Below are 13871 nucleotides of genomic sequence, written 5' to 3'. Positions count from 1 at the left end.
CTTGAAGATGACATTGTTGTCAAGCAGAATTATTTCAGCACAATAAAGAATTTTGCACTTCAGCTCGCTTCAGAAGATTGGATGATTCTAGAATTTTCTCAGCTGGGTTTCATTGGTAAGAAAATGTTCACTTTACTAGTTTAAAACATACTCATCCTCAGACTATCTGAATTAATAGTGATCTGACTTCAAAGCTACCTCCTTTGTACTGAAAATAGACCAAGAAATTCAAATAATTGGCTTTTTTAGAAACTCTGATTTAATTGTAGATTTTGGTTATTTTTCAATTGTTTCATTTACTTCTGTATGGCTGAAGCAAACTCAGACTGTTGGAAAAGAGGGCATTTTTATAACAAAAAGTTAATGAATTTATAAAAATACTGTATGACTGAACTGCAAGGAATAACTTATTTTTTAATTTAGCTGCCATTAAAACATGACTGAAGTAAAAGAAAAAAGCATGAAAACTAAGTTTACCTAAACCAACTTCATTGGTGTCTGTGCCGGAATTTCCAAGAATCAGCAGACATCAGTTTTTCTTGGTTGCAGAGCCTGTCCTATATACACCTTTCTACTCCCATCAAGCAAAAGTTGCAGCAGTCTTCACCTTCTTAAGTGTAGGTGGAGTTTATCTGTCACTTGCATTTAACAATGAGAGAAAACTAATGCAGCATCTTGGGCTGTTGTGGATTGACTCTCAGGGTGTTGTCGAAACTGCTTTATGATTCTTTGTTCTTCCTCTAATGTGTTGTTTTGAAAGGTACTGACTTAACAGCAATGAAAGAGAAGTATTGAAGAGGTTTTAGTAACCAAAAGGTTATTTCAGTACTGCAGTGATGTGTTATGATCTGTTTGAAAGCACTACACTGAAGATATGTGAGGAAAAATCAAAAGCTAAGTCTAGCTGTGGAGGTTTTCATTGCAAAGGCTGTAAGTTGAGCTCAGAGTACAGGAAGAAGTTCCTACATAATAACACAAAGTGCAGTCCTAAATTCTGTCATTCTATTGGAAATTCTTGTTCTCTCATTTCTATGTTGGATCTACTTTTCAGAGAATGTTTTCATTTTTAACTCAGTGACCCATAATGTTAGCACTTGAAAATGTTGGCACTGGGAGTGGCAAGTACTATCCTGTTTCCAGGTTAGCATCAGGTGTGCTACAGAGAAAATAGTTCCCTGATTTTCAGGATCTAGGAGATTCACAGAGTAGAAAAGAAAACAGCAGTTATCTCCTAAATCATGCTATGTTAGGTTACAATATACTACTTTATACATTTGACTGTCAGTCTAACTTACAGAAATAATGGAGAGGAGGAAAGGAAATGGGCAGAAGAAAGTCTCCTTGTCTGTGACCATGTTATGGATCTGTTTGGTTGCTACCCACAGAGATGTACTGTTGCTGAAATAGTTACAGGACTTCCAGAGGTGGAAGGGAGAAATAGACTTTCCTCTTCTTTTGAGGAGCCTGTTGCAACTCTGATTTGTGGCTGCAATGACTGGTTTAATACCAGCATCTGATTAGGTTTTGTTTCTGCTTTTGAACAGTTAAATCATTGGTTTATTTGGGGTTAGTGTAAATTCTGTGTGAAATTCCTGGGCAATAGAAGTAATTTACATTCATTCTACATTTGCTTAGTTTAATAGTGGAGCGTAATCACAAACTGTAGAGTTTATAACAGGCACTGTCTATCCCATTTAGATGTATTTCAGATCACTTACTATTTGTGTATTTCACACCTCTTTTTGTTATCATTGCTACTATAGAGGGCATAGTGTCTTAAGTTGGATAGATAGTTCTTAATACTGGTATTTGGGTTAATCAACTGCACAACTGTTAAAAGAAATATAGACAGCACAGGAAAATAACTTTATACTTTTTTTCAGTATAGGCTCTGAAAAAGGTTGTCATTACATTTACTTGTTAGCTCCTGCATGCATCCCTGTTCTTTGTTCCACGTATCATACATGCTTGCCTTCTTTTAATTAGATTATATCAGCAGACTTTCAGATGCATTTAGCTATGGCTACACATTCTAATGTTGCTTTTCTAACTAGGAAGTGAAATTAGATTTTTTTTTTCCCCTTCTCAATTTAGCTACTTACTCTGCTTTTAAGTTTTGTGAGAAAAATTAGTATTCATGAAACTGACTAAAACTGGCTTTGAGACATTGGTGCTCTATAACCATGTAGTACATAGACATTTTATGCAAGTAATTCATATATGTCTTATCTCTGCTATCCCTTTATGGATCTTGATGCAAACTGATACTGTGGTAATTTGGTAATACAAATAGCTACAGAGAAGAGCAAAAGTAGTGCTTTTTAATTGGGAATGAGTTTTGTCCAATGGAGAAGTAGAGGACTGAATTGCCTATATGCTACAGATTTGGAAATGCAGTATGAGAGAGAGGTGATTGATTTGCTGTAAGGTGTTGGAAACCTTGATCAACTTGCAAGTTGGCTAGGTGAAAATATTTTTGTAACAGTGTATCTCTGAACTCAAAATGTAATTTATGCAAGTACTATGTGAGGAAGTGACAAGTGCACTTATTTAGACTGACAGCGGGATTATAGAATTCTGTCACCTCTACCACAGAGCAGACGTTGCTTCCTTTGTTGTTTGTTTTTTGTTATGGGGCTTTTTAATACCAAAAGCACAGACATAAGCACTGTCGAGTGTCTAATTAATAATGTGTGAGACACATGCTGTTTCCATAAAGCTCTGTGGAAGGAGGTGCATTTTGCTCTTCTAATTCTAGTTTAGCACTGTGGTCCTGGCAAAACACAGGAAAGTCCTGGTGGATTTTTAGGAGACATATTGATTTGTCTTCCAACTGCCTGCGAGCTGAAGTGTTTTCCAGAGGATCTGCAGTAGTCTGCATTGTGCCTGTAATACCAGCTGTCACAAACTGTTAAAGAGCGGTCTGAAATCAGACTTCTGGTCGTCTTATACAGTTGCGCTGAATCTTCCTCTACCCTACTTTTTAAGGCTTGTTGTTCTGATTATACTAAGTTGTTCTGATTAGAGTTTTGCTCAAGCTGTCCACAGAGTGGAAATCTGTGAAAGAGTAGATTAAGTCAAATATTTAGATAACTTTAAAGGTGTTCTGGGTTTAGTACCAGTAATTTGCATATCATTAACAGGGAAAGTGTTGAAAAACTTCATCTGTGGTTAGAATATATGCTTGCAGGTACAAAATTAGTGTTGGTGTAGGCTGAATGCATTTAATGATGCTCTTGTGGAAGAATGAAAATGATTTAGGTATTTGCAGCTCAAAGAACTGTAGCAAAACAATTTTTTTTCATTTTGTGTGTGTCTTGTACTTGCCAACAAAATACTGAGAGGGACGGAATAGTTTGCTAAGGATAGCATTTAAACAGACTGAAAATAAGATGGAAATCTTGGCTGAGAACAATAAATAGCCGGAAGCGTTCATCAAGGATTTTTTTTTTGTCTCGTCCCATCTTTTCACTTTTATTAACGTAGATAATATGGGGAAAGTCTTCCACATTTGGGAAATCTCTAGGCATTTATGGAGTAAGATTTTACTTTTGAGTCTTAATTATTTTGAATTTTGAAGTTTCCTTCCAAGGGCAGGTTGTAGGCATCCAGAATCTGAAACCTCTGAAATTTTGTCAGGGATGTCTTTGACCTATGTCTGTTCTCATGCACTGTACCAAGTGCATGAACATGGTGCAAGATGAGCCATTGGTTCAATTCTTTCCCATTGTCTTTGGTGTGAGGTGTTGCATCCTGACTACAGATTTTGCATAGGTCTTGTATAGTTTTGACTGTGTATTGGAGACAGCCAGTAGGCAGTCTGGTAATGTTGGACGGGATGGCATCTCACCAGCTTTGTGGCTCACAGCACTTTCTTCACCTGCAGGTGAATGGGAGGCTGCAGGATTGCAGGACTTTGGTGTAATGGGTTGGGGCAGGTCCCCTCCCCACCACAGGCAGAAATAACGACTCAGGCAAACGGATTGCAAAAGTGATGAAAGTTTAAATAGAAAGCAGTGAATGTTACAGAAAACCCAAAGCGCAGTGACAAAGAAAGATCCCATCCCCACCTGAGGGTGCATGCAAAACCCCCAGGGCTCCTTCTTCCCCCTCCCTCTGCTGGGCTAGTCTCAGCTGGCCAGGCCTGAGACTGCCCATCCCCCTGTGGCCTTGGGCCCAATCAGGCCCATGGCCGGGAGATCTCTCCCCCAGTTACCAAGTCTCGGAGAGGGAAGGAAAGAGGAAGTGCCAGACTCCGCACTGGATCTTATAGTGGTGCAAAGAATTATGGTAGGAAATACACAATTTCCTGTGTCCATCCCTCTGGGCTGGACTTCTGGACACAGGAAGTGAATGCACCAGGGGGGCACCCAGCTCAAACTACAACATTTGGCAAATGCTGCTTCTTGTTCTTGAGCTGTGGCTATGCTCTAGGGAAGCCAGGCTGCTGCTGTTAACCTTGCTCAGGAAAAGTTAGGCAAGTGCTTCCCATCACAAGGACTAGCTGTGGGCCGTCAGGAGTCCAGAACTTTGGAGACCTGTTTTACCAGAGGCAGAGGCCTGGTTTTGAACTAATGTAGAATGTGTGTTCTGTGTAGAAAAAGGCAACATTGATCCATGGCAGTACTGTTGTGCTGTGCTGTTAGAGCCCTGAAACAGAATGGCAGATGAGGGATACTGTGCAAGACTGAAGGGTAAGGAGCTGGGGCAAAGCTGTGCCAGACTGGGTGTGGAAAGTGGTGACAGTGTTTCAGCAAGTAGTGTCTGGATATGTGTCCTTGGCTACTGAAGGGAGTAGAGACCTTAGCTCAGGAGCAGGGTGTTGCCTATTCATCTTTGCTCCAAGGATCATTACAAATTAAAGTGAGAAGGCTTTGTCTGCATTTTTCAGCCTGCCCTTGGTGCTAGGCAGTGTAATGTAGAGCTGGATCTGAATATGCTACTGCATGTACAGCCATATTAACATATCCTGACTAGCAGCAGTTGAGTGTATCAGAGGTTTTGTTTGATTGGGTAGTTGGCTGGGTTTCTTTCTTTGTTTTTGTTGTTTTGTTTGTGCTTCTTGTGACATCACTATGGTAAATAGATTATCCCAAGTCAGGGGTGGTTGACTGCATGTTTTACAGTAGTATGTCAGTCTAGGCTCAGAGGAAAGTGCCTCTGGGCTTGGATGTGTTTCCCATATGGTAGTGAATAATTTGCTGATTCCTATTTTAGGTAAAATTAAGATAAATTAGGGAGAAGAGCACTCTTCAGTCTTGACCTCTGCTTATTTTATTGTAGGTAAGATTCCTGTAACGTTCAGACTTTAGGTGACATGGTCTGTAACTGTGTCTTTTCACCATAAATGAGAACTGAAGACTATAAACCTTGTGCTCATCAGATTAGATAGTCAAAGGAAAAAAAAGTGCACAGTGCGATTCTATTTCTCTGTCCTTGGGTAGAAGAAAAGGATTCCAGATAATATGACAATGATGTAGTATGTAAATAGTAAGAATATACTAATAAAAAACTCATAACACCTTTTTTATGTCTTTAAAGAAGAAAGGTTCACAATTGGCCCTAGTTTAGTAGTTGTCCCTTGTTTAGTGAGAGCTTCAGATGTCAGTTACAGAATATTTTCAAGCTGAGATGCTTCTTTGAGGACCTCACTGCAATGAACACCAGTGATGTCAATGTTCTTGCTATATAAACAGTCAAATTTAAGGTTGTAGGGTTTTTTTTTGTAAGGGACCACTCTGATTTAGTAACATCAGGTCAAATAATGTCACCTTTACATCTCCACCTCATTGTATGAGCAGTCTGCTTATGTATATAGTATCATTCCAACAGGTGAAATAACAGAGACTTTTGCCAGGTGTTTTGTACATATTTATTGCACTGCATCACAATGTTGCCTTGCTCAGACCCTTCCCAGATCAGAATTCCAAGTAAATACAATTTCATTGGCTGTGTTCTTATGCAATTTCATAAAAGTCAGAAGAGAGTGAGGTATCATCAGACCTGTTTCTGGATAAGACAATGCCCGTTAGGTGATCTTGTATGTATGTATCCCCTTTATTTTCTTAAAAAGAGTCTTGCAATTTGAGATCCTGGCATTCTCAAAACAGATCTCCATACACAAGAGTCTGAGCACACATAGAACAGGGCCTCTGCTTTCCCTTAAAAATGTTGTTGTTGCTTATACATGTCAGCTAACAACCTGTCATTCTGCATCTACTCTGAGCTATCGTATAATATGCCAGGCTCGGCCACCTGTTGTAGAGAAGTTTCCCATCCCTCTTACAATAGGGATTTGAACTCCCAGTTCCGTGTTTGTTTATTCTGCCATGTCATAATCTGCTATGGATTGCAGCCTTCAGTGAGCCTCAAAAGAAGTAACTGAATGTCTGTCTCTGACTCCTAATCAGTGAAGACTAGGTAGCTTTTTACTTTTTGTGTAGTACTAGTTCAGGGTGGTGCTTCAGATATGTCCTGTCTTCTGTTTATAGAAATGTGGACACCCTCCTTAATGGCTAAATAAGGCAGACTGCTTGTACCATTTCTTCATTTCTGCTCAGCCACCTGCTCAGATGGAATACTAGACTCCTGATGGTTTTTTAGGCTTCATACAAAACATTATTTCCTTTTTATTTGTCATCTAGACTAGTCTATACAGGTCCTTAGTAGCCTTTCCAAAGAATTTTGTTCTCTTGTAGAAGAGAACCAAATTCCATTTTCCAATGAGTGTGGGAAGTGTTTTTGCCACTGCAGGGAGGAACCAGTTCTTAATGTCTGTTCCAGCTGTTCTTCCAAAACGTAGGAGAATGTATTAGGACCTCTACCACTTGTGGAACTTCTTGTTTAAAAAGACTATTAAGTTCTCATAGATTACTACTGAGAAAAAAACCCCTAACATTTCAGATGCTTAATGCTGTGTGTTAGTGTGTTGTACAACATTCCAAAGTTTGGACAAAGAGGACACCTGCCCTGGAGAAGAATCACAGAATCACCAAGGTTTGAAGAGACCTCAAAGATCATCGAGCCCAACCTCTCACCACAGACCCCATGACTAAACCATGGCACCAAGTGCCACATCCAATCCCCTCTTGAACACCTCCAGGGATGGGGACTCCACCACCTCCTTGGGCAGCACATTCCAAGGGCTAACAACTCTCTCTGGGAAGAACTTTCTCCTCACCTTGTGCATAAACTTCCCCTGGTGCAGCTTGAGGCTGTGTCCTCTTGTTCTGGTACTGCTTGCCTGGGAGAAGAGACCAACCCCCTCCTGGTTACAACCACCCTTCAGGTAGTTGCAGAGAGCAATGAGGTCTCCCCTGAGCCTTCTCTTCTCCAGGCTAATCAACCCCAGCTCCCTGAGCCTCTCCTCACAGGGCTGTGCTCAACACTCCAATTCTTTTGGCTAGTAAAACAACCTACACCTTACTTCTTTCCTTTCTGTCATTAGGAAATCAATGTCTGGACTTAGTGCAGTAGGTGAATTAACATATTTAGCTCATTTTTTAAAGCAGCCTCAGAAATGCTGTCTTGTTCAAGCAAGAGGAAAACTGCTAAAACACAGCCTCGGCAGAGAGCACAGCAAAACTAGAATCATAGAACGGTCTGGGTTGGAAGGGACCTCCAAAGGTCACTGAGTCCAGACCCCTCTGCAGTCAGCAGGGACATCCCCAACTAGATCAGGTTGCCCAGAGCCCTGTCAAGCCTCGCCATGAATATCTCCAGGGAAGGGGACCAAACCACTGCCCTGGGCAACCTGTTCCAGTGTTCCTCCACTCTCATGGTACAGCATCCGTTCCTAACATCTATTGGACTCTGATCCATTAATGCATCTGTGTTCCAAGAGCCTATGCCTAAGTCAGTACTGCTCGCATCTCAGCACCATCTGCAGAAATGAATCGCTTCAGCCAGTGTCCTCCTAAGAGACTCACTGTCATGCAATGTCTTTGCATGTCTCCTTGTCTCCTCTATTGTGGTCTAGCAAAGTAGAAGACAACTTCACCAGCAAACCTAATCGTGTTTTCTGAATCTGCCCTCAAATCTGGAACTGCCTTTGGGAGTTTTATCTGGCACTCACTCCCTGGTATAAGCACTTGTTAGTCTGTCTTCAGCCTTGGACTGCCATACTCTCATTTGTGTTGCTCCTGGTCTCAGTGTCTCCATATAAAGCTCCTTACTTAAGTGCTGCATCCAGTTTAACAAAATAGCCCAGTGTATTGGGCACCTTTCTCTTCAGACATCTCTACTGTACTGTGAACTGTATTCCACAACCACATAAAAGGTTGCTATTGTTGATAATAAATAGACATTATTCATCAACAGCTGGTTTCCTTTTTTTACCAGGCCTTCTTTAAGCCTCACAGTTTGCAGGGTTCCCAAGATTAGCACAGGGCCACCCAGAAGTTCCTCTGTACTTGACCAAGCAGTATGTGGCCTTGAAAGCCTCAAAGTCGTGGCGGTACTTGGCGAAGAAGTTGTGCGTTTTTGTTCGTGGAAGGGACTTAGGCTTTCTGCTGAGCAGCTGACTGCTCTGAGTGTGGCTAGTTGGAAATGCCCTCAGTCTGAGTTTGCTGATGGTCTGTATATGCATTTCAAATAAAAATCAGATGGCTGCTATGCAGTCTCTCCCTCCTTAAGATACGTTGTCTCTGGTTACGTTCTTGCAACTTCCTTCTTTCCCTTTGATTTTCTACACAGGAGGTTCTGGAGTTCGTGGTAGATGTTTCATCTCTGCTTTTTGTACCTGCATAGATGAAATTGCCTGACTGGTCAGATAGCACTTGGAATAGTCTCTGATGTCTCAGATGGTTGAAGCTTACAGGGAGAATAACAGACATGAAACCAAGACTGCTGTCTGTTTTTGCAGACTGATAATTTCTGTTCCTAGGAGATTGCATTGTAGCATCTATTGAATGTTTTGGCAGCACCAAAAGAATGTTTACAACAAACTCTGTTTTGAATGGCGGTTTTGCATAGATGTTTAATAACGTGGAGATTTTGTGGTGTTCATTGCTAACATTTTTTGGTTTTGGCACAAATGAATAATCTGTGTCTCATTGGGTTTAAAGGACAATGTTATTTTTAATATAAAATAATTCCAGTTATTCTTAACATCATCACAGGTAAAATGTTCCAGTCTCCAGATATCACTCTTATTGTAGAGTTCATATTTATGTTCTATAAGGAGAAACCTATTGACTGGCTTCTGGACCACATCCTCTGGGTGAAAGTGTGTAACCCTGAGAAAGATGCCGTGAGTCCGTTTTATTATAAAATTTCTACAATGTTTTTATAATGTGAAGCAGTTGGTTCTGGTGAGCTGGAGGCTAGCATACTGTGCATTATGGTTACTGTATATCTTGAAAGAGTCTTCCTACTAAGATTTTAATCTCAAAAGGAACTGCTGAAGGACAGCTCTCAGAGGCATCATAATTTTTATTGTTTCAGATGCTGAATGTGGTAGGATGAAAAGCAAATGTCTAGTTAGCTTCTGCATGTAACAGTCCTAAAATACACTCAGTCATGTGATCCCCAGTGAGGCTCAGCAGAAACCAGTGCTTGGATAGCAGTTGTAGAGAAGGTTCTGAATGGGGAATAAACTTTGGATTTAGTTCTTCGTTTCTCAAGTTACATCCTCACAGAAAGATTGGATAAATGGGTTCTGTGAAAAAAGCTAGAAGGGTATATTACATTTGCACAACAGTCTTGGTAGATTTCTGGAATAACAACAGGAACAACTGGATAAACAACTGTTCTGGGTTGTTCCTGAGTCTTTTTGGTTCATGTAACATCACAGACTTGCAGTAAAAACTCAGCAGCTTTGTGTTGGTTTTACTAATGTGATTGTTATGTTTTAATTCCCCTTCCCAACCCCTCCCTCATTTCAGAAACATTGCGATCGACAGAAATCTAACCTACGGATACGCTTCAGGCCTTCTCTTTTCCAGCATGTTGGCCTCCACTCCTCTCTAGCAGGGAAGATCCAGAAACTCACAGTTAGTAGCTAAAATTTTCCTTCCATTCCAGAGCAGGCTGATTAAATGAAAAACTTTGTAGCCTTTGAGAAGATACCCATTTTCCTCTTGCCTGGTGTTTTCAAGCATGTTTTATATTACTCCAATTGGAATTAAATCTGATTTAAACTGGTTACTCTCAAGTATAAGAAGCACTAATTTCATCTTATTTTTGTGGAGTTTTACTAGGGGACGTTTTTTCTAATTTTTGTACTTTAATAGCATGTTCATCTTATTAATACAAGATCTGATACAATTAAAAATGAGTAATGCGTTAATTTTCCATTTTATGTAGATGTTTAAGTGTAACCACTTGGGAAAAGAACATAATAAACCAGTTTAACTGACCAGCATGATGTTTGTCTTTCTTTCAATTAGGATAAAGACTTCCTGAAACCACTGCTACATAAAATCCACGTGAATCCACCTGCAGAGGTTTCAACATCTTTAAAAGTCTACCAGGGGCATACACTAGAAAAGACCTACGTAGGGGAAGATTTTTTCTGGGCTGTCACACCAGTTGCTGGGGATTATATTCTGTTTAAGTTTGACAAGCCAGTCAATGTAGAAAGGTTAGTAATTATTTATCCTTGTCTTATATCTATAACTGCCTGTTCACCAAGAATGCTGTAAATTTTTTCTTGCTCTTTTAAATTTTTTTTTTTTTTAATTCAATCTAGAACCTTTTTGATAACTGCAATTCAAAACCAGTACTTCTCTGGCAGTTCATAACAGAATTTAAAAGAAGCCAATTTGATTGCATTTGGTTGGTCTGCTTCTAATTACAGAGCAATTATACAGCATGGTGTGTGGTACAGTATGTTGTGCCCTGCAGCCTTGGTCCCTAGATTATCCAGATAAGAAATCTTGCTGGAGTATATCACAATGTCCCCAAACCTGAAAGCTGGGAACTCTGTAGGGTAATGTTTGAAAAAGTCACTCTACTAAAATTAAAACTATTTAAAAAACCTTAAATTGTAACAAGAAGATGGGGGACAACAAATATCCATGATTTGTTAGAGGACTGAAAGTGACTTCTTTTTAGCTAGTAGTCAAATTTAATAAGGAAAATGGAGTTTGTACTTCAGAGTATAGTCATCCTTTAGTTTCATTGAGACTCATTTGCTGCTTTTTACTCTTGCCAACAGAGAGGTTGTGGATTCTCCTTCTATGGACACATTCAAAACCTGTCTGGATGTGTTCCTATGAGACCTACTCTAAGTGACTCTGTTCTGGTAGGAGGTTGGACTGGAAGATCTTCTGAGGTCCCTTCCAACCGCTAACATGTGATTCACACACACAATCACACAGATGGCATAGCGTAACATTGAGGATCAGTAGTTTCCTTGCTACCTTCTTGTTCCAAACTAGTCTGACCTATAAAACTCAAGTTTGTCATTTGAGATGTTAGATTACTCTTACAGTTTATTGCTGCTTGTTTAAAGACTTTCCTCTTTAGCTTTCCAAGATGCATGTGTTGAGGAATATGACTGCTATACCTCCTTGGATTAAAGGCCGATTTAGTTTTTTAACCCTGTGCCAATAGTTTAAAAATGGGTGTATGAATCTATTGATTTATATTTGACCAAATGTTCCTTTGCAAAATTATGAAGCAGATGTTGTCCAATTCGTGTGGTTTTAATAAATAATTATATGCATCTACATTATGAATGGGGTAATTGTAAGGAGCAAATGTTGATCTTGGGTGGATTAGGATGAGTCCAATGCAGAGTTTTAATTTTGGAGGTTGTTGCTAGCAAGTTCAGCACTGTTATTTTAAAAATGACATGCACATGTCTGAAGAAAATATTACTTTTTTAAAAGTTTTTGAGTGTAACTTTGCACAGTTGAGGAGGGAATTGGTGGGATGAGTAAGTACTAATTAGCTGTGCAAAAGGTGGGAAGATAGTGTTTGTTACTGTGCCCTGGAAAATTGTAGCTAGACCTAAAGTAGTTAAGTTTACTTGCTGTGTTGAGAAGAGTCCCAGCAGTAGAGTATGATAGGGGTTTTTTACCTTTTTTTTGGTTTTTTTTTAATTTCTATTTATTGAAGAAATGCTTTTCAGTCTTAGAAGAAAGGGAATGCCTTGTTTCTTGCTTCCTCAAAGGAAGTCCACAGTTAGAATGATGTTGTCTTTTCAAACTTAAGTTTTAACATTGTTAGAGCTATCATTGTAAGCCATTTCAAAGTTTATTATGATTTTAGCTTCTGTTGCAGATAGAGGCATATTTTATCCTCTACTGCATACTCTAAATGCAGTATTTCTTCTTTCTGAAGTTAGTAGCTAATTGGGGCTACAAATGTTGTAATTACAAATTGTTGGGGACTTGTTTTTGACTGCTTCAGCAACAGCAGATTTTGGTAGGTGAAGGTTAAGTGGAGTAATGAAGTTTTCTGATGTTTTAAGAATGTATGCTGAGGCAGTGAAAAGTAAAACTGACTTGTAGGTTGTAACTGAAAAGGGAAAATGGTCTGATTATGAGGATGACTGACTTGGTGGAGAGAGAGATCTGATTGTGGGAATTAAGAGTAGAAAATGTGCTTTTGAAAGCCATCTTGTGTTTGTAAAGGGTTGGTACAGATTTAAGTGATAGAAAAGCTCTTCAAATTTACAGAAATCTTTGTCTGCCAAATCAGTTTGAGGTGTAGCTGCTTAATAAACAATTTTTTAAATGGAAATGCCAACCACAGCTCTAACGGAATGAATGGCAGATTAGTTTAGGAAGGAGGCTGACTTGCTGGAGCGTGTCCAGAGAAGGGCAACAAGGTTGGTGAGGGGCTTGGAGCACAAGCCCTATGAGGAGAGACTGAGGGAGCTGGGGTTGCTTAGCCTGGAGAAGAAGAGACTCAGGGGTGACCTTATTGCTCTCTACAACTACCTGAAGCGGGGTTGTAGTGAGGCGGAGGTTGGTCTCTTCTCCCAGGCAACCAGTACCAGAACAAGAGGACACAGTCTCAGGCTGCGTCAGGGGAGGTTTAGGCTGGAGGTTAGGAGGAAGTTTTACACAGAGAGAGTGATTGCCCACTGGAATGGGCTGCCTGAGGAGGTGGTGGGGTCGCTGTCGCTGGGGGTGTTCAGGGTGAGGCTTGACAGGATGCTTGGTTGCATGGTTTAGTTGGTTGGGTGGTGTTGGCTGATAGGTTGGACATGATGATCTTGAAGGTCTCTTCCAACCTGGTTTATTCTATTCTATTTGTTACACTGTGACAGAGCATAAACTTGTTCCTATAGCTTATTTTTCCATGCCAGACTTTTTGCTGAAATGAGTTTAGATGTTCTGCTGAGTAGAGCACTTCAGTAAGTAACTTTCAGTAAGTCTTTATATATTACGTTTTTGAGACCTAAGAATATTGTCAGGAATAACACTGGCTAGGATGTCTTAAAATGAGCACTGAACTTGCTTCACTGAGCAGAAGATAACAGTTGTGGCTGTTTTGTGTAAGGCCTGGTCGTCAGATCCCTGCTGAATAGTGAACTGTGCTTGCTGTAGATGGTGCAGGGATGTATAACTTGAAATGGTATAATCCTCATTTTAGTAACAGCTTTTATATTGAACCTTTTTAGTGTTTTCCCCCCCCCCCCCCTTTTTTTTTCCCAAGAGAAGCTCTACAGCCACAAAACTTACAGTCCCTTATTAGTAAGATAGGACCTCATTATTTTTGCAAAAAGATACGTACCTCTGTTTTTTCAGATGTTCCCTAAGTGCTCAAAATAGGTGACATTGGAAAGATAAAAAAATACTGATTTTTTTTTTAGGTTGTTTTATAATGATTGAAACCCACTTTCCTATTTTGGTATGTACCGTGTTGATCCAAGCACACAACAATTAAAACTGCCAGTTACATTTAAGGGTTACTTT

The 13871-nt window shown here is 39.9% G+C and overlaps 1 protein-coding gene across 1 annotated transcript in view; it reads left to right on the top strand.

Moving 5' to 3' along the window:
• MGAT4A (alpha-1,3-mannosyl-glycoprotein 4-beta-N-acetylglucosaminyltransferase A) overlaps window positions 1–13871 on the top strand; it is a 79878-nt gene that overhangs the window by 54234 nt on the left and 11773 nt on the right. Inside the window, exons 9-12 of the mRNA XM_009903042.2 lie at window positions 1–115; window positions 9120–9250; window positions 9885–9992; window positions 10389–10582. Of these exons, the coding sequence (XP_009901344.1) occupies window positions 1–115; window positions 9120–9250; window positions 9885–9992; window positions 10389–10582 (548 nt within the window). The remainder of the gene's footprint in view (window positions 116–9119; window positions 9251–9884; window positions 9993–10388; window positions 10583–13871) is intronic.

The sequence above is a fragment of the Dryobates pubescens genome, chromosome 7 (genome assembly GCF_014839835.1).
Source record: "Dryobates pubescens isolate bDryPub1 chromosome 7, bDryPub1.pri, whole genome shotgun sequence".
Taxonomy (NCBI): domain Eukaryota; kingdom Metazoa; phylum Chordata; class Aves; order Piciformes; family Picidae; genus Dryobates; species Dryobates pubescens.
The sequence above is the reverse complement of the archived record's forward strand: the minus strand, read 5'-3'. Positions and strand labels throughout refer to the sequence as shown.